Here is an 18,963-nt window from a genome sequence, read left to right as displayed (position 1 = left end):
TAGCTGCCATGGACCACAACATCTTGGGTCCTGTGTCCTAACTTTCGGTTTGGGTACGCTGTGCATATCGGATCATGGACCAAGTGTATCGCCATGAAGACACGAGACCACGAGCACCTTGGCGGTCTATGAACCATGGGTTATATACCATATCTAATGGGCACACCTGAGTCCTCTGAGGTTATCTTGGCTCTGACGAGTACATACTGCCAGTATGTTGTTCACTTTCACTTGGCCGTGTATCGAGATTGAGGGTTGACGTCGTTTGATCGTGCGTGTGACAGTCCCTGACGAGTAAGACCCATGACACCGAAGGTAAATTGGAACTCAGGTAGGTCTTGTCGTTCTTCATCTACAGTGCCACTGCCTTACTGTGCTTTTACCATCCATACAGAAACATAGAACAGCTCGAATGCCTGCTCACCTCGGTACATGAAGTGTTCCCGTTCAAGGATCCTGAGAATATAGGAGGTCATCCGACGAGGCGCAATGCATATGAGCAGCGGACGCTTTATCCATGACCGTGAACCCAAGTGCGTCCCCCGAGCGTCTTTTCTTGTGAAGAACACTACTTCGAACTCACTCATACACTCGATCTCACTAGGGCACACGTCCGAGCTTCAGGTCAGTCGCTTCCCAGGTTCTCTTATGCACCGATCGCTCACACTCAGCTCGTAGCACAAACGGACCAGAAACGCTTTGACAATGACGAGGCGCGGGTGCGGTACCGCATCCGTACTAAGATTATGTCGGAGACACCTCGCGGGACCAGATCGGAGCTTTGGAAGACGCTTGCAGACCAAGTTCAATTGGTGAGCTTGATACATCTTACTTATTGCAGCGACTAGACTAACGTGGGTCGAGGCCCTCGCGTCCAGAGGTTTTTTGTTAGACGGATAGCTTTCTTGGTAGACGTTCTGCATACCCATGGAGTTGCTGCCTGGCCTTTGCGTCATGCATCATCTGAGCATCCGATCAATGATTGTGTGGACGAGGCTCCCTTTGTGCGTTGGTGAGCTTTCTCATATACCGTCGCGAGAAAGCTTCTGTGACTTCCATTCGAGAGCATGCGTATGCTCACGTGAAGTATGCCTTGATCCTAGGTCACACAAACGTTGAGATTTTCAGGACTATGCACTGGATGAGCAAAGGGGAGGACCTACTTATTGTTCGAATCAGTTGCTGATACACATGCCATAGGCCCACAGTTCTGGATAGCACGCGATGAAGCCCATCCGGTCAGTATGACATTCCGTCTGTTCTGATCCGTCAAAGTCTTAACTCGTCCGATTCAGTGGATTACTAGCGTCTAGCCAGCCGCTGGACCTGTCAATTTGATGTCGGTAAATATCCCATCGTAACAGGAAGTGAGGTCGTCAGACGTGCCTGTCCTCTGTCGACTCGCCAGAAACGGATGGTGCGTCTGCATTTTTTTCACCGTCTGCTTCCCCTTCAAACCGTAGGTAATATATCACTCCGGCTCCATCGAAGGTCTCTCAGCGGCGTGCTGTGACTAACCGAGCGACTCTGTTCGTATTCCCCTTCGGATACTCCACATCCCGTGCTCACACGGACTTCGTTGAGCGAGCGCGTACTACTAGGAATGAAGGCTTGTTCGAAGCAGCTGTGAAATTGATTCGGAAGCACCGCAGTTCATACGATTTACGGCGCAATTGCTCTGCGCCTACGCAAAGTCGAGAGCAAGTGATCGTTCTTCCCGCTCACGTTCTTAACTGTCTCGAGCTCAATTGGAATCTAGACAATGACACGCCCTAGAAGCATCCACGAGACGCTCGTCCTGTGGTTTAATCTGAAGATGTCATAATATTCTCAACGAGATGCGTTTTGCTTTCACGCAACGGTTTCTCAATGTCTCCTGATGGCTCTGGTTTCTAGACTTTTGTCGTTTGCGCCTCGACTGCTAGTAGCGTGAGACAAGATAAGAGCCTCAGAAACGACTTGTGTTTGTGCATGGGTTGTACGCACGTGCACTTATCTGTGCCTACCTTCGATGATCCTCTGACGCTGCTTGTTCCTCTGCATCCAGACCGTGCGCCGCGGGATCCTTTCGAGGGTGAGTTGGAGCCGTTTTGCATTCCTTATGTTTCGAGGTATATCTTTATTCACTCATGAACGGAGAGCAGAGAGTCTAGACAGCATGTGACATGTCTACAGGCGCTGTAGAAAGAAAATATCGCTCCAGGTGCATCAGTCCGCGGCACGCACGGTTGATCCTCGAAGTACCTTTGGACATAAATGACCACCTACTTTCTCAGGCTACGACCATAATGTCACGACAATAAATCCCGACCTATGGCCGAGACTTTCTGCTCTTCAGGTCTATGGACAAAGTATCGCGGTCTACCACAAGATTCCCCAGTGGTATAAGTTAGCATCATCGAACACGCACCGAAGGCGTGTATTTCCTCTGACGTGTCCCAGAATTCCGAGGGCCAGCACGCAATGTCAGTTTTCGTTCCGCCATCCGCTTCCCCTGCTTCGAAAGGCTATTTCCCCGGATCGTCATTCATCCCGTGCAGCAGAAGATGTCCTCTCTTCCTCTTCTCCGTTAGGCCTTTCTCTTTTCATGGGTGGTACTTTGCCTGATCCAGATATTCCCGGTGCCTATTGGACTCGACAAAGCCGCTCTTCTCACGACTGACCGCTTATTGATTGTTTATGGCGCAAACACTTCTAGTTACGCTCTATCGCAAACACGAATTCGGCGGGCCATGCATGCATGAGACCCCCACGGTTTCACCCCATGGCCATCATCTTTTCACTTCGAGAACTTCGCCGTGCCACCCTTCGAGCGTGCTCAGACCGACACAATGTATATGACGATTTGTTTACGTCGTTTCGTCGCAGGCGTTCCCTTGTCAGCGTGCCCGTGTGTGTGATCCGTCATGGAATCATGCATCGTGAACCACGACTCTGATATATTCCTGTTTCACTCACGGCGTACCAGGTGACTCCGGCAGCGTCTGCGTCGCGGACTCGAGTACTACCCGCTTGTCATTCTCGCTTTCGCTCGCATGACATCCAAAACACAGGATGCGTCACTTGTAGGTCCTTGTTTTTCTTCATTCCCGTGTCAGGCGACCTGCTCAACTCGCTCACTTCAGGGTCTGCGGCGTCAATACTGGTACAATCCTCAAGTCTATGACTTCATGTTTGTAGCCGCACACGAACATCCGTGCCGTCTCGGCCATAATCCGCCCTGGTCTCGACCACAGTTTCCCCCAGTGTCCTGGTGATCTGGCGGTTTGCCTTTCAACGTGATTTAGCGTTACATGGCTAGTAACCTGCCCATAAGTACCGCACCCGTAGTGTCACCGCTGACTGTCGTGACTTATGCAGGTCCATCTAAGTATCCGACACCTCCGAACTCGTGCATGATCTGACTCGGACGCTCAGGCTCGCCCTTCCGATTCGTTCAACCTTGCGGGTTTGCTAGATAGGTTCGTCGGAAGTTCATGCTCACAAGAGTCGGAGCGCCGAAGTGTCGTCATCCGTAAACCCATCGCCGGACTAACTTGGGACCAACTACACGCATATTTCTATATACGACAGTGGCCCACACGGTCTTCGAGTCGGAACGGCCACCTTGCTCACCTCCCTTGAGACTAGGTTCACTTTTTTGGGACCCCTGGCGAGTCTCTCATTATCGCGGTCATGGCCTTCGAAACTCAGCGTGTGCTGGATGCAATAGCAAAAACCCTTCGACTCGGTTACTTCCAGTCATGTCCTTAAAGATCATGAGAATATCAGGGTTTGTTTCTCCATTCGTCTCGTATGTGCATCGCCTTCACCCGGAGCTTCCCCATACTTTGCTTATTTCTGAGTGAAGTCGGACGCTTGAGTTGTGGTCCATGACAGTCTCGCAATTGATTCTTGTAGTTTGATCCTTGTCCAGTTACTCTAATTAACCAAATCTTGTTGCAAGCCGAAAGACAACGAGTGCACCTCCCGTCATAGTCCGTTCTTCCTTTTATGTCCTGTCCTAGAGGTTTTTTCTAGCAGAAGCCTGCCTACGGTACCAGAGCTGAATTTCCGACCCTAAGTCCCGCATCTCGATTTCTCTATGCCAATCATGACTCACGAACGGGTTTCGATCGTGAAGTACTATCCATACAAAGGACTCGCTCCAAACTTACTCGATGTGATTGCGCTCGCCGCTTCCTCATTCTCGTCGTGCACCAAGTTGGTTTATGTTTTTTGTATCGATACTCTCTTACCCTCATATTCTACAAAGGCCCGTTTATTATGTGTATGTTGATCTTGGGTTAACGGGAAGTCGTTCTTGCCCGGGAATAGTCGGGCCGCAGTGGCGACGAGGTTTCCGCACATGGAAGTTGTTCCAACCTCCAACTTTCCTCTCAGTCGCTAGTTCCAAACGGTGTGAGGAGGTTCGTTCCTTTGCAGCACAATTGCAGCGTCATGCCACCGTATGAGGAGATGTCTACGCCTCAATCCTGAAGATAGACCCGGTGCAAAGCAGCTGCTATCAGACCCATGGTTTGATGGTGTGGATAAGTAATATCTCTTTTCACCCTAGAGAAGGACCATAGCTTATATTTGCCTTACACCACTTCGAATTTTACTAATAGCTCATTTTCCTCACTCTGTGCCAGTGACTGCCTCGCATAAGTAGTACTTTTCGCCTGCATCACCACTCAACATCAACGTGTACCATCATTATCAACCACCACTCATTTTTGAACTATAATATTTGTATCCTCTCAGTCCCAGATGACGAATACATATCGAGGAATGTTTGAACTCGTTCTTTGTCCTCTGAAGCCTACCTTGGGCCACAGTGGCGCCTGGGCCTCACGCATCGTTCGAGCTTGTTATGCGCGTGTGCGTGGGAAGTTCGACGGCCTCCCACTGATCGTCGCCTCGGAATTGAAGTTTGGCAGCCTGAGGTTCCCTTGCTTCTTCTTCGTACGCACTCACTTTGCACCCACTGCTCGACTAAAACGGCACGGGGACTAATTTGAACTTACACCCCAATATCTGGCAGGATAGACGCGAATTATGACGGGCCTTACCAGAACTCTTCGCCTCCGAATTTCGCAAGGAACGCCGCCCTCATCGAGAGCATTGCATGCTTTTACTTCGAGTCTTGCTCCTGAGTTTTCCAATGCGACAGTTAAAAGATATTACTCTGCTACTCAACCTAGCCTGTCTCCGATGTTAGCCACATCTCGAAATGCTCAAGCAAAACTCTCTATCATCAGGGGCAGCAGGAGCGCGAGCTTTCTCAATGGGATCAACGGGGATTTGCCTGTTGTCGGAGGCGGTCAGTCACTCGGGGAAGACGGTCGTTATGTCTTGGACAGGAAGATAATAAGCGACCAGACCTCGGAAACTTGGCTTGCCATGGATTCAAAGTATGCGATTTTTTGTAATGGATGATACACATTCGATTTAACAATGTAAACTTATAGGACGGGACATCACGTCGCCATAAAGATTCTCGCCGGAAGTTATACTCATGATCTTCATTCTGGTCGTGTATGGGAGCTCGAAGCTCTCAAGAAGATGTCTGCTGCACCGTATAGCCCCCACTGTCAACTGCTGCTGTCATCGTTCACGCTCCAACAGAACCATGACCATACTTGCCTTGTCACCCCTATCATGGATGGAGACCTGTACAGCCTAATTCGCTCTTTCTCTCCAGAAGACGGGCGCCTACCGTTACCTCTGGCCAAACGCGTCGTGCTGCATATGCTGCGCGGGTTAACTCATGCACACAGCCGTGGGGTCATGCACACCGATCTAGCGCCAGACAAGGTCCTCTTCTCCTCGCCTGATAGAGACGATGGGGTCAATCGCGACCCCGCATCGCAGCCGCCGACGGTGGAGGAAGCTTTGGGATATACGTATGTCGTGGCTGGCTTCGATACTGGTATGTGTTTTTAGCTCTGCGCCTTTTGACTATGGTTGAGTAAATTGTCATCGCAACAGCGGCAATTGTCGGTGAAGCCGTACAAGATCGTCCTTCGATTCCATTACTTCTTCCCCCAGAAGTCATCCTTGGAGGAGACTGGAGTGAGAAAATGGATATCTGGACTGTCGGTTGTTTGGTGCGTGTCCCCATTCTTCGGGTGTTTGTGTTGCGTATTAAGGATCTCACTTTCGTCTGTGTTTTCGCATCCCTAGGTCTTTGATCTATTGACCGGATCGAGCCTTTTCAAAGACACTACTGAGTGGCACTCTGGAGTGGAAATGGACCTATTGGAACATATTCTCTTCCAAATGCTGTTCATGTCCCACGAGCGATTCAGCCCTGACCAGCTCGCACAAAGTTCACGGGGTTACATGTACTTCGAACCGGATGGTGCGTCAATTGACCCTTCCTTTCTTTTCTACATCGTATATCATAGGTGGAGCCGCGCCGATACTGATTTGAGCATCATACGAAATGTAGGTACTTTCCGTCCCAGCATACGAATCGCCAAGAACCGGTTTGCTTACGAGGGCGCAATTGAGGTGTACGTCGTCCTGGATGAAAGGGATGCGAAGGCCACTGGCGATCTTTTGAGGAGATGCTTGCGACTTAATCCTAATGACAGGCCCAGTGCGAAGGAACTGCTTTCGGACCCTTGGTTCAATGATGTCGATTAGTGGGATGCTTGCTATATATTCGATAACGCAGTCGACCTATCTCTACAGGCCGTTTATCATCGAACCGACGAATCGCGCACTCATTATGTTATCTGCGTTCAACCTTTGCACCCCCCCCACTCGGTTCCTTATACGCTGTGGCAAATCATACCCATCGAACACTATTATCTCTTATTGTACCTGTGTAGTACTCGTTTTGCACAGTACGAGCCTGGCGCTTACCTGGCTCCGTACTTATCCACTGTTCACTGCTATGGCGCTGAGCATGAAGTGTTGTCCAGTGGCGGTACTAAGATGTGGACAAGTCTCATCTCTACTGGCGCTCAGTGACTGTAAGCGTCGATAACCATGATTTCATGAACCGTTTGTAGACACTCGGACCAGAAAGGACGAGTCAGGGTACGACTTGCAAGGAACGCGAAATATTTTGTGGAGGTGCAGCGGCGCAGCATTGAACATGCGGTGCGCGGCGGGTCAACGGCTGTGGCGTAGCAGCTATAAGTAGCCAGGCGTAGTCGGAGTCTGAAACGTGGTAAGAGCGGCATGATTGCCCGTCAGTGGTGGCGTCTGAGATCAGCTAGGCGCCGGTTCAGCACGTGGCCCCTGTTCGTTACTTGTTCTCAGTCTTGTCCAATTATATCAGTGAACTTCATCGCTGCCAACCTAAAAGCACTAGGGCAACTTCTGAATCATGCACTCACTACGTCTACCTCGCTATCTCAAAGGGCTGCATACCTCATCTATTTTTCCGATCCGCTACCCAAATCGTCTCTCAATGCCATCTCACTCTGCGCACACAGGCACTGACATCGTCATCCCCCCATCTAACCAGTCCCACAATGTTCACTTATCGGTCGAGCCTAAAAAACAGGAAGTCATCAATCTATCATTCGTCGAAGAGCCATTGGGACTCCCGGCTGCGATAGGGTACGGATGGCCTCAGCTAGAGTTTGACGAAGCGATAGGGCCTCAGGGTAGATATATCGTATTAAGAAAACTCGGTTGGGGGATGTCCTCAAGTACCTGGCTTGCTCGTGATCAATGGTACATACGCATCTGTTCGCCTCACCTTTTGCTCATAACTCAAAGCTTCATGTACAGTGATGACCGCTATGTGGCCTTGAAAATTCTGAATGGGTACCACACCGACCTTCTTGCCGCAGGTCGCGTCTGGGAAATCGAAGCCTTGAGTCGAATATCATCTTCCCCACCGAGCCCACACTGCATCCGTCTACTGTCAACGTTCAAATTTCGAGGACGAGAAGAAGATGGTGAGCACTTGTGCATAGTCACACCGGTGCTTGCTGGCAACGTGAAATTCTTATCCGAGATATTGGGAGCGGAGTTCGGAAATCGCCGGCTTCCTCTCCCTCTTGCAAAACGCATTGCTCTACATATGCTGCGCGGTGTGGCCCATGCTCACGGTCGTGGAGTCATCCATACAGACCTGAAACATGACAACATATTCTTCTCAACTCGCATGGACGAAGCCGACTTCAAGAGATTACTCGAATCTGACCCAGCTCGCCGTCATCCTCCTGAATTGTCTGCGAACGGCACTGTGCGCAGTGCAGTCTCACAGCCACTTTCACCTCACACAACGGTCGAAGAAGCTTTGAAATTGGATTTTACGGTTGGCGATTTTGGTAACGGTGAGCTTCCCTGCGCTGTATCATCGATCCTCGCTGAAGTAGGATGTGGTAGCCCAGCATATCAGAGATCACATTCAAGACGAAATCACTTCTGTCCAGCTACGCCCTCCTGAAATTATTCTTGGAGGCCCATGGAGTGAAAAAGTCGACATATGGTCTGTCGGATGTCTGGTGAGATAATCATCTGTTCGACATGCTTTCGCTGACTGATCGATATCTTGAAGTTGTACGAGTTCGTCATTGGACGACCTCTCTTCCGGTACTGCCCATGGCCGAAGTATAAACTGGATGCGATGAGCTATCTTCTCTACCAGATAATGGTTTACACCTGTGAAGATTTCTGGCCAGGACAGCTTGCTGTAAGCAAGCTCTCCGGCGACTACTTTGACGAAACAGGTACATTACCGTCAACATACCCTAGCCAAACTCTGCTTATGTTTCTACACGATACTGTTATTCATATTCCATCCTTCAGGAAATCTCAAAGCCCACCCGCCTATGTTCAATTACCCATTTGACGTCGCCATCAAGCGGTCGAAAGTACTAGGGGATGACGACGCTGACGCTCTGGCAGCTATAATGGGTCGATGTTTGTGTTTGAATCCTGCTACGAGGGCAACTGCCAGTGAACTTCTATCCGATCCTTGGTTCTCTGGAGTAGAATGATGTTGAAAGGGTACCACACCCATGGAAGGGTTTATGTGTAGTACCACACTTACTAGGATACCGTCACCTCGTTTCCCCACTCAATCCTTCTACGCTTTGGCAAATCATACTCAACGAGTAATATCATCTCTTATTATGCCTGTATATTACTCCCTTCGCTCAGAACCAACCTGGCGCTTACCTGGTGCCGTAGCATACATATTCACTGTTCACTGCTGTGGCGAGCATCAAGTGGGGGTAAGATGTGCACAAGGCTTACCTCGACTGACACTCAATGACTCTATGCATCAATGATCTTAATTTTAGAAACCCGTGTAGACATTGGTATCACTTGCAAAAAAGAACGCGAAATATTTTGTGGAGGTGCAGCGGCGCAGCACTGAACATGCGGTGGCTAACGGCTGTGGTGCGGCAGCTATAAATAGCCAGGCGTAGTCGGAGTTTGAAACGTGGAAGGAGCCTTCTGTCAGTGCCGCAGCAGCCATCATCAGCTCCTCCTCCCAACCACCACAACCCTCAGGTAGCGTCCATCCTCTTGTTCTCATCCCACAGCCGTCTCTCATCGTGTCCAGTTAGCTCACCAACAAATCCGCTCTTTTCAGTCTTCGTTCCCAATCTACTTCTTTTTTCCAAATGAAATTGTATAGTCTCCCGCTGCTTGTGGCAGGCGCTAGTTTCGGTGAGTCTTATTCGCTTTCGTATCGAAAACTTACTCTGACATCGCCTCGTTTTGTTTCGATTTTGCTTGACTCTGCCTGGTTCACAGCCAGTGCCGCACCCATCACTATCTTGATCTCGACCACCGAAGTGTCCTCCTTCCGTCTCGGACATGCAGCCACTCACGCCCGCCCATCTGAGATGAGGACTGCTCAATCTGAGGCCGGCCTCAGACCCCCCACTCGCATTCGCCACCTCTGCTCCGGCATGAAGGACGGCGTCTCTCGCATGCTTGGTGCTATGGGTCTCGCGGGCCACTTCAATCCGCCCCCCATCACCTCTCCCGTTCCGCATCATTCTGGCTCTCCTCTCCACTCCCCTGTGCGCTTTGACCAAGATAAGGCGCATGAACATCACCATTCCGATGAGCAGGATAAGGAGGACGGACATGCTCATGGCGTCATGGTGAAGTTCAGACCTGGGCCACCGATGAGACCTGCCGAAGAGGGAGAAATGGAGGAGCACCACGGACATCGGATCCACCATCATCATCATGCCGGAGCCATGCACCACTGGAAACACCACAAGGGTGCGTTCTTGCAGCGTATCCACCGCGCGTTGATGTCTTTGGGCCCTTGGGAGGGTCGCGCCATGGCCTTCGTTCTTGGTGAGCCTTTCCTTCTTGTTTTCATTATCCTCGATTCGATTCTGCAATTCTTTGGACCGCCCCTGGACTTTGATTGAATATTCACCTCTGCTTTCCCACTTCATCCTTCCATTCCGACTGTCGTGTGCTAATTTTGGTCCGTCTACGTGGCGTATTTTAGGCTGCGGTATTGGTGTCCTCCTTCGTATGTTCTGGGTCCTTGCCGTCCTCATCGTTCGCACCGTCCGTGGCACCAATGACGCCGCCTCTACCGACAACCTCGTCTTCCACGAAGTCATCTTCACCGACGCCGAAGACATCGTCGTACCTCCTCCCAACTACACCCTCGACGAGAAGACTCCTCTGTACCCCATCGAGGAAAAGCCCCAAGTCGAGGAGGAGAACGTTGAGAAGAGCACGTAGGCTGTTGTTCATTGTATCGGTGTGTATATAATGGCGCATTTCGGACTTCGGTATCCATACTGGGTCATCTGGTACATACTCGGTTATCTCTGGTATGGTATCTGGCATAGGTTGTAGATGTGATTGTTCCATCGATGGTAGCTGCGGTGCTTGAGGCGCTGCGTCGTTATTTTACCCACATTCTCTGTCGTCCCGTCTATATTTCTGAGTTTCTCATATATATCGTCTTATTCCTGTACCCATAGTAGTAGCATTTCGCGTCCACTCACCGCAGTTAGTCTACCCCCCACGGACTCTTACTGCCCAGCATTGTCATCGATCTACTTCGTCTTCTCCGTACTTAGCAGCAATCTGAGGCTTGTCACCCCTCCAGTTTCGGTTGCCCTTCATCACTTGCATCATTATACGTAGCCCCAATGTCATTTATTGATGTTGTTCTCGCATGATTGCTACAGGACGCCGAGCAACGACCTCTATCTGGCGTGGTTGAGTGATTCCCGAGTGATCCTTACACGACGACGTGGACTGGGCCGTATGAGGCATGCGCTGTAGTCTCGACTAGTTTTGTTGACTACTTGTTTATTCAACAGCGCGAGTCGCGTGTAAGTGTGACAGCCAGCATTATCTCGAAGTACTCGACACAAGGCCAGTGGGCGAAGGCGAATCTCAAAGCAAAAATACAATGAAAGCATTATCCAAGGGGGGGGGGGGGGGGAATCACAAATTTACGCGCGACAAACTGGCGACTAATGAAGTCCTGCGGCATCAACACTTCCCGGAGCTACCTCCTGTGTCAATGCTAACATCTCCTCCCAAACCCTCTTCTCAATTGACGTCCCATTCTTAGTCTCTATGAACTCCAATGCCTTCGTCCTACATCCATCATCAGCTCGATACTGCAACACATAAGCGAAGGAAAAAAAAAAGGCAACCCACCTGGCGATCTTCTCGTGGTTCAAGAATTCACCATGACTTTCCTTGCCTGCCAAAGCGGCTGCATACACCACCGTCCTCCCTCCGACTTCGGGCGTCCTCGCCCTCCACCCCTTTATGAGCCACAGGAACGGTGTACTCCACGCCGGCATCGTCCTCTCCAAACTTGTCGCCACCATTCCAGGACACATATCGTTGACCACTACTCCACGACTGCTGCCATCGGAATTGACGTCGACATGTTTCGCGAGTTCGCGGACGAACATGTAGATCAAAATCTTGGAATCACCATATCGGAGCATTCCCATCGTGCGCGATGCTGACTCGGAAAGTTGCGCGAAAAGGGGTTTGCTCGACGACGCGAGAGCAGAAGAACGATTGGATAGGGAAGTAGAGGACTGGGCTGAGGAGCCGACGAAGGTGAGACGAGCAGGTTCATTTGAGGCGGGAGAAGACGATGACACAGTAGATGGGGAGCGTTTGAGGAGGGGAAGGAGGAGTATCGCGAGGAGAGCCGTGGAGACGAAGTTGACCTGGAACATCATCTCGAAGCCAGTCGCCTCGGACCTTACGAGATCCCAACCGACGAGGCCCGCATTCAGCACCACTACGTCCAACGTCGCATCTCCCAAGTCCACCGCGACCTTATCCGCTAACGCCTTCACGGACTTCGGATCAGAGAATTCGGCCTGGTAGATGAGGATGGTAGGCTGGACAGCGAGGGATTTGACGATGGGATCGGAGAGGAGGTGGGACTTTGTAGCTGTCCCTTTGGAGGCGGAGCGAACGCTGATGAGAAGCGTCGAGAGGTTGTGTTGTAGGAGGTGGAGACAGGTAGACAGGCCGATACCGACGTTGGCTCCGGTAACGAGAGCGGTTTTGCCGTTGAAGGAGAGGTCAGAGGGAAGGGGTGGGATAGAGGGTTGGAAACCGAACATGGCGCGACTGGTGGGGAAAGAGATAAGGCTGAAGTCAGACCGAACAATCGGAGGGCCTTATAAGGCTATTCGAATTGCACCCCATTGTACGCGGGACCATCGACTTCTTAGACGACGTCGATGGCCGCGCACAGCAAGAGAGTCTCCGTGGAATAAAAATATGGAGCACGACCTGATATGGCTGAGAGAGTCTAGTCGGGCAAATGGGCATGGTCCTTGCATGGTCCTCTGGTCCATCTGGTGATGGACCAAAACGATGGACACACGAGGACCGTGGTTGCTGTTTGCTTTTCAAGTACTGTTCAGAAAGGGAGAGTTTGACCTTCTCGATGTAGAAAATCACTATAACTAGATACTGGCTCGAGATCCATCGAAGCAGCTTTTGCGAGCGTAGAAAAAACTTTCGTCGTCGAAGGAGATCAAGAGGACAAGGTCAAATTTGAGATTTGAAATAAGGATGGCGAGGCGGGCCACGATGTTATGCCACATCACCGCATTGCCTGTCGAAAAATCAAATGACTATCACTAGGTATGCCGTTGCTAGTGAGGGCCCAGCACATACTGGCGGTTGAGTAAAGCAAAGACCTGTACATACCAATTCGAGCAATAACACCACGTTCAAAGCCTCCGCAAAAACCTCTCATTCTCCTTCCTCACCCTCTGCATCTCCGTCTTCATCCGCTTCTCCACCTTCGCCCAATGTCTCCTGCTTTCTAGCATGCGCTGGACGAGTTCCTCAATGTAAGTGCATTTCCCGCTGATGGGCTGCGACAGCCTGAGAGGTCGTTCCACTGCGGAATCATCCACGACAATAGAGGTTGCATGAAAGACACAGTCGTCGTGGAGCATACCGGTGATGAACGACGCGAGAGGCTCTACCTCGTCACTGGACGTGATGGCGAAGCCCAGATGGAGCTTCAATCGCTCTAGGCTCCGGAACAGCAACGGTGCGCCAGAGAGTGCGTCCACATCGTTGTCGGTGACATCGAGACACAGCGTTAGATCTCGAAGTAGGGGGCAGTGTCGCGCGAACTGGGTCAATGTGGGCAAGGAAGGCAATGTGCGTGGGTGGACGAACGAAGGCTCTGCCGTAGTTATGTGCAGTCTCTCCAAGTATGGAACATTGGAGGCGAGGTCTTTAACATCTTGGTCAGACATGTGGATGGGGTGAAGATAATGTATGTTCAGACAAGCCAGCTTCCGAAGATGAAGCAAAGGGGCTAATTCGAAAAACTGAATGTGCAGACGCGCATGGGGAGAATGGTCGTCTACAAAGATCGCCAGTTCCTTGATGTCCGGGCAGAGGTCTGCCGCGGCGGTGCTGAAGTGGATGAAATCGCGGTCCCTAAGTGGGAAAATAGCATACAGCCTCAGACAAGCGAGGTTGTGAGATGGAAAATGTGGGTGTCGAATGAGTGCCGTCGCATCTGAAAGTGTCGCAGTGAAGGAGAGTTCCCGCAACGATGGAAAAGATCCGACCTTAAGGTCGGGCACAAAACGGCCAGGAAACTGGGATCTATTATAGTAAACCTTTTCAGGTGGGGACTGCCCTAGCGTTCGGAGGTTAGGTAGCAGGGACGCTATCTCAACTAGCGAAGGTAGTAGGGAATTAGACGGTACATAAAACTCGATCAAAGACGGAAAGGCCGTCAATGACTGTGAGAGCAACGTCTGGATCGAGAGAGGGTCGGCCTGTGACTCCGTAAAGCGTAACACATTCAGGTAGGGTGCCTGAATGAAAAGTTCCTTTATCGTTTCATCTGAGCTCCAGATCGTTAAGTATAGGGCAGTGACCGAAGGGTTTAGGAATAGTGGGAGAGCGACATCGTCGAGGACCGCCGTCATACGGCGAAGCCTCGGGAATATTGTAGAAATCTGGCATGGGGGGTCCATTGTCTTGATTAAGTCACTGAGAGATTGTCTGAAATATATCTCCAGACGTAGATCCAGGCACCGAACACGGCGAGAGACTTTCAATAAGCGGGCCCATTGTGACGGACCAGGAGGGCTTTCTAAGGTCTTCAATAGAATTATCAGAGAATGGAAATGATCTTTCGCATCATTCTAGAAAGGCTCACTAGGTCCATGAGGCCTGGTTTCAGCCCTACTATTCGAAAGAGGTTGAGAATGCTATCGATTTCACGCCAGACCTCGTCTAACGCTGCGTCCGACCACAACTTGCAGACTCGGGCGCATCTAGCATTGTCCTGTCGGGAGAGAAGAGATAGTATGGCAATGAAGATTTCGGGTAAGAACAGCGCTCGATGCATCGAAGGGAGACGGTCGAACAAGTTGAAGGTGAGGGGTAGAACCAAAAACGTCGGACGACTTGAAAACACGCGCTTCGTGTTTCGGCAATTCACGGAACGGAGTCCTTTGTCGCCACTGTGGCGTCAGCGTAAGTAGGTTACAAAATCTAAGGAGCAAGGTTCTACGAGGTACATTGTTATACTGAAGGCAACATCTTTATCTATTACACGAATTAATCTCGCACATATATATAATGGGCAAAGTACAAATAAGACGTAAAAAGGAAAGAGCAGTAAGTAATGTGAGGAAAGTATACAGACAGAGTCAAGAATGATACATGGGCGGGGGAGCACTGCAGACCAATGAATCTTTGGATATGCGTGGGTCAGAACGAAAGTAGCAACATCGTCTGCCGATATTCAACTATCTACGCACAATTGACAGAAAGCAGCCATTTGGACAATCACTCCGAATGCAGAGCTTGGTCTTCCTCTTCGGTTTTCTCATCCTTCTCTAATACATTCCACCTTTCAGCGTACTCCCATACCTCCCTTCCACCTTTTACCCAGGTGGCCGAACACAAAAGGGAAACGATGCTCGGCACTGTGACGAGAGCAAGGAAAGGGGGCGGAATGTTCGCGAATAGTTTGATAAAAGCCTCCATACTTGGGCTGCCAATTGATCCGATGTCGGCGGCGGCGAGAGCAAGATGATTGAGCCCGTAGAGAGGATGAGCCGATGAAAGAAGAAGGGCGGGAATATGGGTGAACACAAAGGTAATGAGTGAGATGGTAGTGAACGGCGTTGTCAGAATGGAGAAAGGCGAAGTTGGTTCATGTGAGGTGCTTGCTGCGCGCCTTGGGGCGATGAAGCGTCGAGTGCCAGCGGCCTCGTCATTAGGAGGGAGAGTCTCTGCAAGCTTTGACTGGGAGGATTGTCCACCTACAGTGGTCCTTGCATCCTTCAGGTCATCTTTGCTGTCGAAGGTGCCGTTGACGAGGCTATACTCCAGTTGGCTAGCCTCAAAGTGATATAGCGCGGCAATGAGACAGCCTGTACAACAAGTATGGTGAGATCTGTGAACTACCAGGTTTCGCTAATAAAGGGGATCACTGACCTATAGATGCCGTCAACCGCCCCGTCGTAATCTCTGGCTGACCGACCGGGCCCTGAGTATCAAGAATACCCCCAAGCCACTCCAAAATTCACCCTCCATGCCTCTGTGTCACATCTACAACCTTCGTCAAAGATCCCAATGCTGCGACGAAAATGAACGCCAGGAAGTTGAGCAGTGAAGTCTGGACCAAACCTCGGACTGATTCTCCACCTCTGAACATTCGATTACGAGTTGGCAAGGCTCGCCGCGCTCATCCTTACTGGTACGCTCGTGTCATTGGCATCTTCCATTGTCTGGTTCGGCATCGAGGTTTGGATGGTTCGGATGGAGACTTCCAGCGTGTAGAGTTCTTATGGGTACGCTGGTACACTGATCCTGTGAACGAGTGCGGCTGGGCAAAGAAGCGGCTCCCTCGTCTTCGTTTTGTCCAGCACGACAAGCCCGACGCTTTTGGTTTCGTAAACCCTGCAGACGTTATTCGCGGGATTCACATCATTCCGGCATTTTACTACGGTCGTACATCCTTGATCCTGCCCAATCCCTCCTTGGCTCGTGCATGCGGTCGAGATGCGGAAGTTGAAGAAGACGACTGGGAGTTCGCTTATGTGAACATGTAAGTCCACACCCGTCGACTCCTCTTTCACTTGCTCACACGAAGTGCCAACATCATCGTTTATTTATAGGTTTGTGGATCGTGATATGGTGATGCGCTTCCGTGGCGGAGGTATCGGCCACCGCAGCACCAAGTCATGCAACACCATCCTACGCCGAGATGTTCTGGATCCTGGTGCCTTGCAGGAAGAACAGGACATAGAAATTAACGAAGAACACGATGAGAACACACAAGAAGCCAATGATGAGGATGAAGAGGATGACGAGGAGGAGGGGGGGAGAGGAGAGGAAGACGAGGAGACAGAAGACGAGGACGAGGAGGAGGACGAGGAGGACGACAAGGAGGACGAGGAGAGCGACGAGGATGATGAGGACGAGAGCGACGAGGATGACGAGGAGGGAAAGGAAGCCGAAGCGGAGGATTCACAGGCGGAAGGGAGTGACGATGAAGGAGAGGATAGCGACGCGAACGAGGATGACGAGCAAGGAGAGACTCTAGATCTGAGTGGCGGCCGGGAGCCAGCTAAGAATGATGAGGACTCGGATGCACCACCAGTAGAGGGCGACGGTGGTTCGGAAGACGGGTTTGAAGCTGATGACTTACGCATACTCGCGGCTGCTGGCTTCAGTAGCTTGTAGAATGCATGTACTCACCGTACCACACCTGATCAGAGCAAGGCTCTGTCCTCGAGCCCTTGCGAGAGCGTGCCAGCGCGGGCCACAGCCGCGGGCGCTTCGGAAGCTCCGGCGAGCCGGAAGCAAATCTGAAAGTCGCGCTCAGAGCTTGGCGGTTTGGCTGATGCCGGTACCGGTACAGTACTAAGCCGAAAGTTGAAACGGCGACTACACATGGCCAGATCACCTGACTTCGTCTCCGAAATATTGTTTCTCATCTTGTACTGTATCGTGCCCACCGCGACAAATCTTCATGAGGGTTCTGCTCGACGAATCAGCTCCGCGGTCTTTTCGCTCGTCTAGCATGTCGTCTCCCGATGTCCATGACAACACCGATACAGTTGATATCCTCATATGGAATAAAATCGGGGTAATTCGGATTATTTTATTCCTTATGAGAAAATCACTCCAGCAATTGTGATAGTCATGGCAGAGATTCCAAAATATACATGTATCTTTCTACGACATATACTGACATATCTGGGTGGTAGATGACATGTCATGAGTTGAACAATGTGTCTCCATAATTGAATCTTTCGTCGGGCCATGTTTACACCCATTTCCATATATGGTAATTTTATTCCTTATCGGTGTATTCCGTATGAGCGTATTGACTGTACCTCTCAAACTACGACCTCGAATACGAACGCACGAGCTCCATATGCAATCCCCACGTATAGTCCCGGCTTTCAATCACGATACGCCGTCGAAGTAGCCCGTCGCCGCTCTCGACGCCAGTATCACCCTAAACAAACGTACACGTTTACGGATTCAACGCCGACCATTCCAACCCTTACCCCAGAACAACTCGCTCAGGCTCGTCTTTTGGGCCCGGAATTCTCGTTCGTGCGATCAGACGACAGTTTCAAGCCGGAACCATATGTTCCTGCGCATACCCTCCGCGCAAGAGAGAAGTGGCACCCGTACCAACCTACTAGTCAACAGGGTCACAGTCCATCCTGGGCAGGTAAAGGTGAGCCACTCAAACTCTACGCGTATATTTCGAGTGGTCTGACAATGGCAATTGTTTGTACACGTGTATAGGCAGCGCGAAAGAAGCGAGGGATGTACAGGGTAATTCAGAGACTTCACATCATGGTGTCAGAGTTTTTGGTTTAGAGAGTGTGGGCGCGAACAAGGATGGAGATGCAGAGGACCTCGAGCGCGCTGAGACTGCTTCCGAGATCGAAGTCGAAGAGATGTTGGATGCATAATTTTCTATGCTGAACAGCAGGTACGTTCAGCACTCTAGCTTCTTCCAATACCTACTCAATAGGGCATATATGTAGCGGTTCACATCGCGTTTTGGCGATGTGAACTCAACCCATGATGGGTTAAATACTTCGCAATTTTGTCGCATTGGAGCCTCGAAGCTCAATTCACACTCAGTGCGATTTCGACGCGAGAAGGGCCACCTCCGACCTCTGCCCGTCCACTGATTGAAAGAGATGTGAAATGCGGAGTCTACCAGTAGGATGGAGCGCGTATGGAATTTGTACAATGAAAGGGAAGTTGCGTGAGATTGAATATATATTAGCTATTAGGGCATATATGTAGCGATTCACATCAGTTTCGTTCATCATCCTGAGAACGAAAAGTGTGAACTCGAAATCTCGAGTGTGGCGCTAGATATAATACTCAGTTCACATTGAGTTTGGATTCTCGAGACGGGCCTACTCCTGCTCTCATCAGAACTCTTGGAAATCCCTGAGAGGCCCTGAGAAGCCCTGAGCGGCCCTGACGATCCGTTCCGTGAAAGTC

At 50.7% G+C, this 18,963-nt stretch overlaps 9 protein-coding genes across 9 annotated transcripts; 6 read left to right on the top strand and 3 right to left on the bottom strand.

Moving 5' to 3' along the window:
* Positions 1-517: 517 nt before the first annotated feature.
* Positions 518-1,776, top strand: STEHIDRAFT_142334 (uncharacterized protein; the record flags this gene model as incomplete). The annotated part of the gene is made up of 7 exons (XM_007309652.1): positions 518-533; positions 605-624; positions 672-812; positions 913-1,012; positions 1,104-1,238; positions 1,296-1,417; positions 1,492-1,776. The coding sequence occupies 5 exons, from the start codon at positions 518-520 to the stop codon at positions 1,184-1,186; spliced, it is 360 nt and encodes a 119-aa protein (XP_007309714.1). The 3' UTR covers positions 1,187-1,238; positions 1,296-1,417; positions 1,492-1,776.
* A 3,120-nt stretch (positions 1,777-4,896) lies between these two features.
* On the top strand, positions 4,897-6,741 carry STEHIDRAFT_150103 (kinase-like protein). Its single transcript, XM_007309651.1, has 6 exons — positions 4,897-4,947; positions 5,027-5,396; positions 5,454-5,914; positions 5,974-6,092; positions 6,169-6,346; positions 6,437-6,741. The coding sequence occupies exons 2-6, from the start codon at positions 5,041-5,043 to the stop codon at positions 6,631-6,633; spliced, it is 1,311 nt and encodes a 436-aa protein (XP_007309713.1). The 5' UTR covers positions 4,897-4,947; positions 5,027-5,040; the 3' UTR covers positions 6,634-6,741.
* A 985-nt stretch (positions 6,742-7,726) lies between these two features.
* On the top strand, positions 7,727-8,951 carry STEHIDRAFT_66990 (kinase-like protein; the record flags this gene model as incomplete). Its single annotated transcript, XM_007309523.1, has 4 exons — positions 7,727-8,285; positions 8,338-8,456; positions 8,510-8,681; positions 8,761-8,951. The coding sequence occupies 4 exons, from the start codon at positions 7,727-7,729 to the stop codon at positions 8,949-8,951; spliced, it is 1,041 nt and encodes a 346-aa protein (XP_007309585.1).
* A 553-nt stretch (positions 8,952-9,504) lies between these two features.
* On the top strand, positions 9,505-11,115 carry STEHIDRAFT_150101 (uncharacterized protein). Its single transcript, XM_007309650.1, has 3 exons — positions 9,505-9,630; positions 9,718-10,275; positions 10,436-11,115. Exons 1-3 carry the CDS (start codon positions 9,585-9,587, stop codon positions 10,675-10,677), a joined length of 846 nt encoding a protein of 281 aa, XP_007309712.1. The 5' UTR covers positions 9,505-9,584; the 3' UTR covers positions 10,678-11,115.
* Positions 11,116-11,389: 274 nt separating this feature from the next.
* Positions 11,390-12,560, bottom strand: STEHIDRAFT_172080 (NAD-P-binding protein). Its single transcript, XM_007309649.1, has 2 exons — positions 11,614-12,560; positions 11,390-11,550 (listed from the first exon to the last, which is right to left on the bottom strand). The coding sequence occupies exons 1-2, from the start codon at positions 12,546-12,548 to the stop codon at positions 11,424-11,426; spliced, it is 1,062 nt and encodes a 353-aa protein (XP_007309711.1). The 5' UTR covers positions 12,549-12,560; the 3' UTR covers positions 11,390-11,423.
* Positions 12,561-13,166: 606 nt separating this feature from the next.
* STEHIDRAFT_162030 (uncharacterized protein) lies at positions 13,167-14,441 on the bottom strand (the record flags this gene model as incomplete). Its single annotated transcript, XM_007309648.1, has 1 exon — positions 13,167-14,441. The coding sequence occupies one exon, from the start codon at positions 14,439-14,441 to the stop codon at positions 13,167-13,169; it is 1,275 nt and encodes a 424-aa protein (XP_007309710.1).
* An 820-nt stretch (positions 14,442-15,261) lies between these two features.
* Positions 15,262-16,014, bottom strand: STEHIDRAFT_162029 (uncharacterized protein; the record flags this gene model as incomplete). The annotated part of the gene is made up of 3 exons (XM_007309647.1): positions 15,262-15,851; positions 15,916-15,948; positions 16,008-16,014. 3 exons carry the CDS (start codon positions 16,012-16,014, stop codon positions 15,262-15,264), a joined length of 630 nt encoding a protein of 209 aa, XP_007309709.1.
* Positions 16,015-16,067: 53 nt separating this feature from the next.
* On the top strand, positions 16,068-16,659 carry STEHIDRAFT_67023 (uncharacterized protein; the record flags this gene model as incomplete). The annotated part of the gene is made up of 2 exons (XM_007309527.1): positions 16,068-16,528; positions 16,599-16,659. Coding segments are annotated over 2 exons (522 nt in total), but the record flags the coding sequence as incomplete, so codon positions are not given.
* Positions 16,660-17,748: 1,089 nt separating this feature from the next.
* On the top strand, positions 17,749-18,416 carry STEHIDRAFT_162027 (uncharacterized protein; the record flags this gene model as incomplete). The annotated part of the gene is made up of 2 exons (XM_007309646.1): positions 17,749-18,175; positions 18,247-18,416. 2 exons carry the CDS (start codon positions 17,749-17,751, stop codon positions 18,414-18,416), a joined length of 597 nt encoding a protein of 198 aa, XP_007309708.1.
* Between the last annotated feature and the right edge of the window lie 547 nt (positions 18,417-18,963).

This window comes from Stereum hirsutum (genome assembly GCF_000264905.1).
Source record: "Stereum hirsutum FP-91666 SS1 unplaced genomic scaffold STEHIscaffold_18, whole genome shotgun sequence".
NCBI classification, from domain to species: domain Eukaryota; kingdom Fungi; phylum Basidiomycota; class Agaricomycetes; order Russulales; family Stereaceae; genus Stereum; species Stereum hirsutum.
This window is presented reverse-complemented; position numbering and strand designations above follow the sequence as displayed.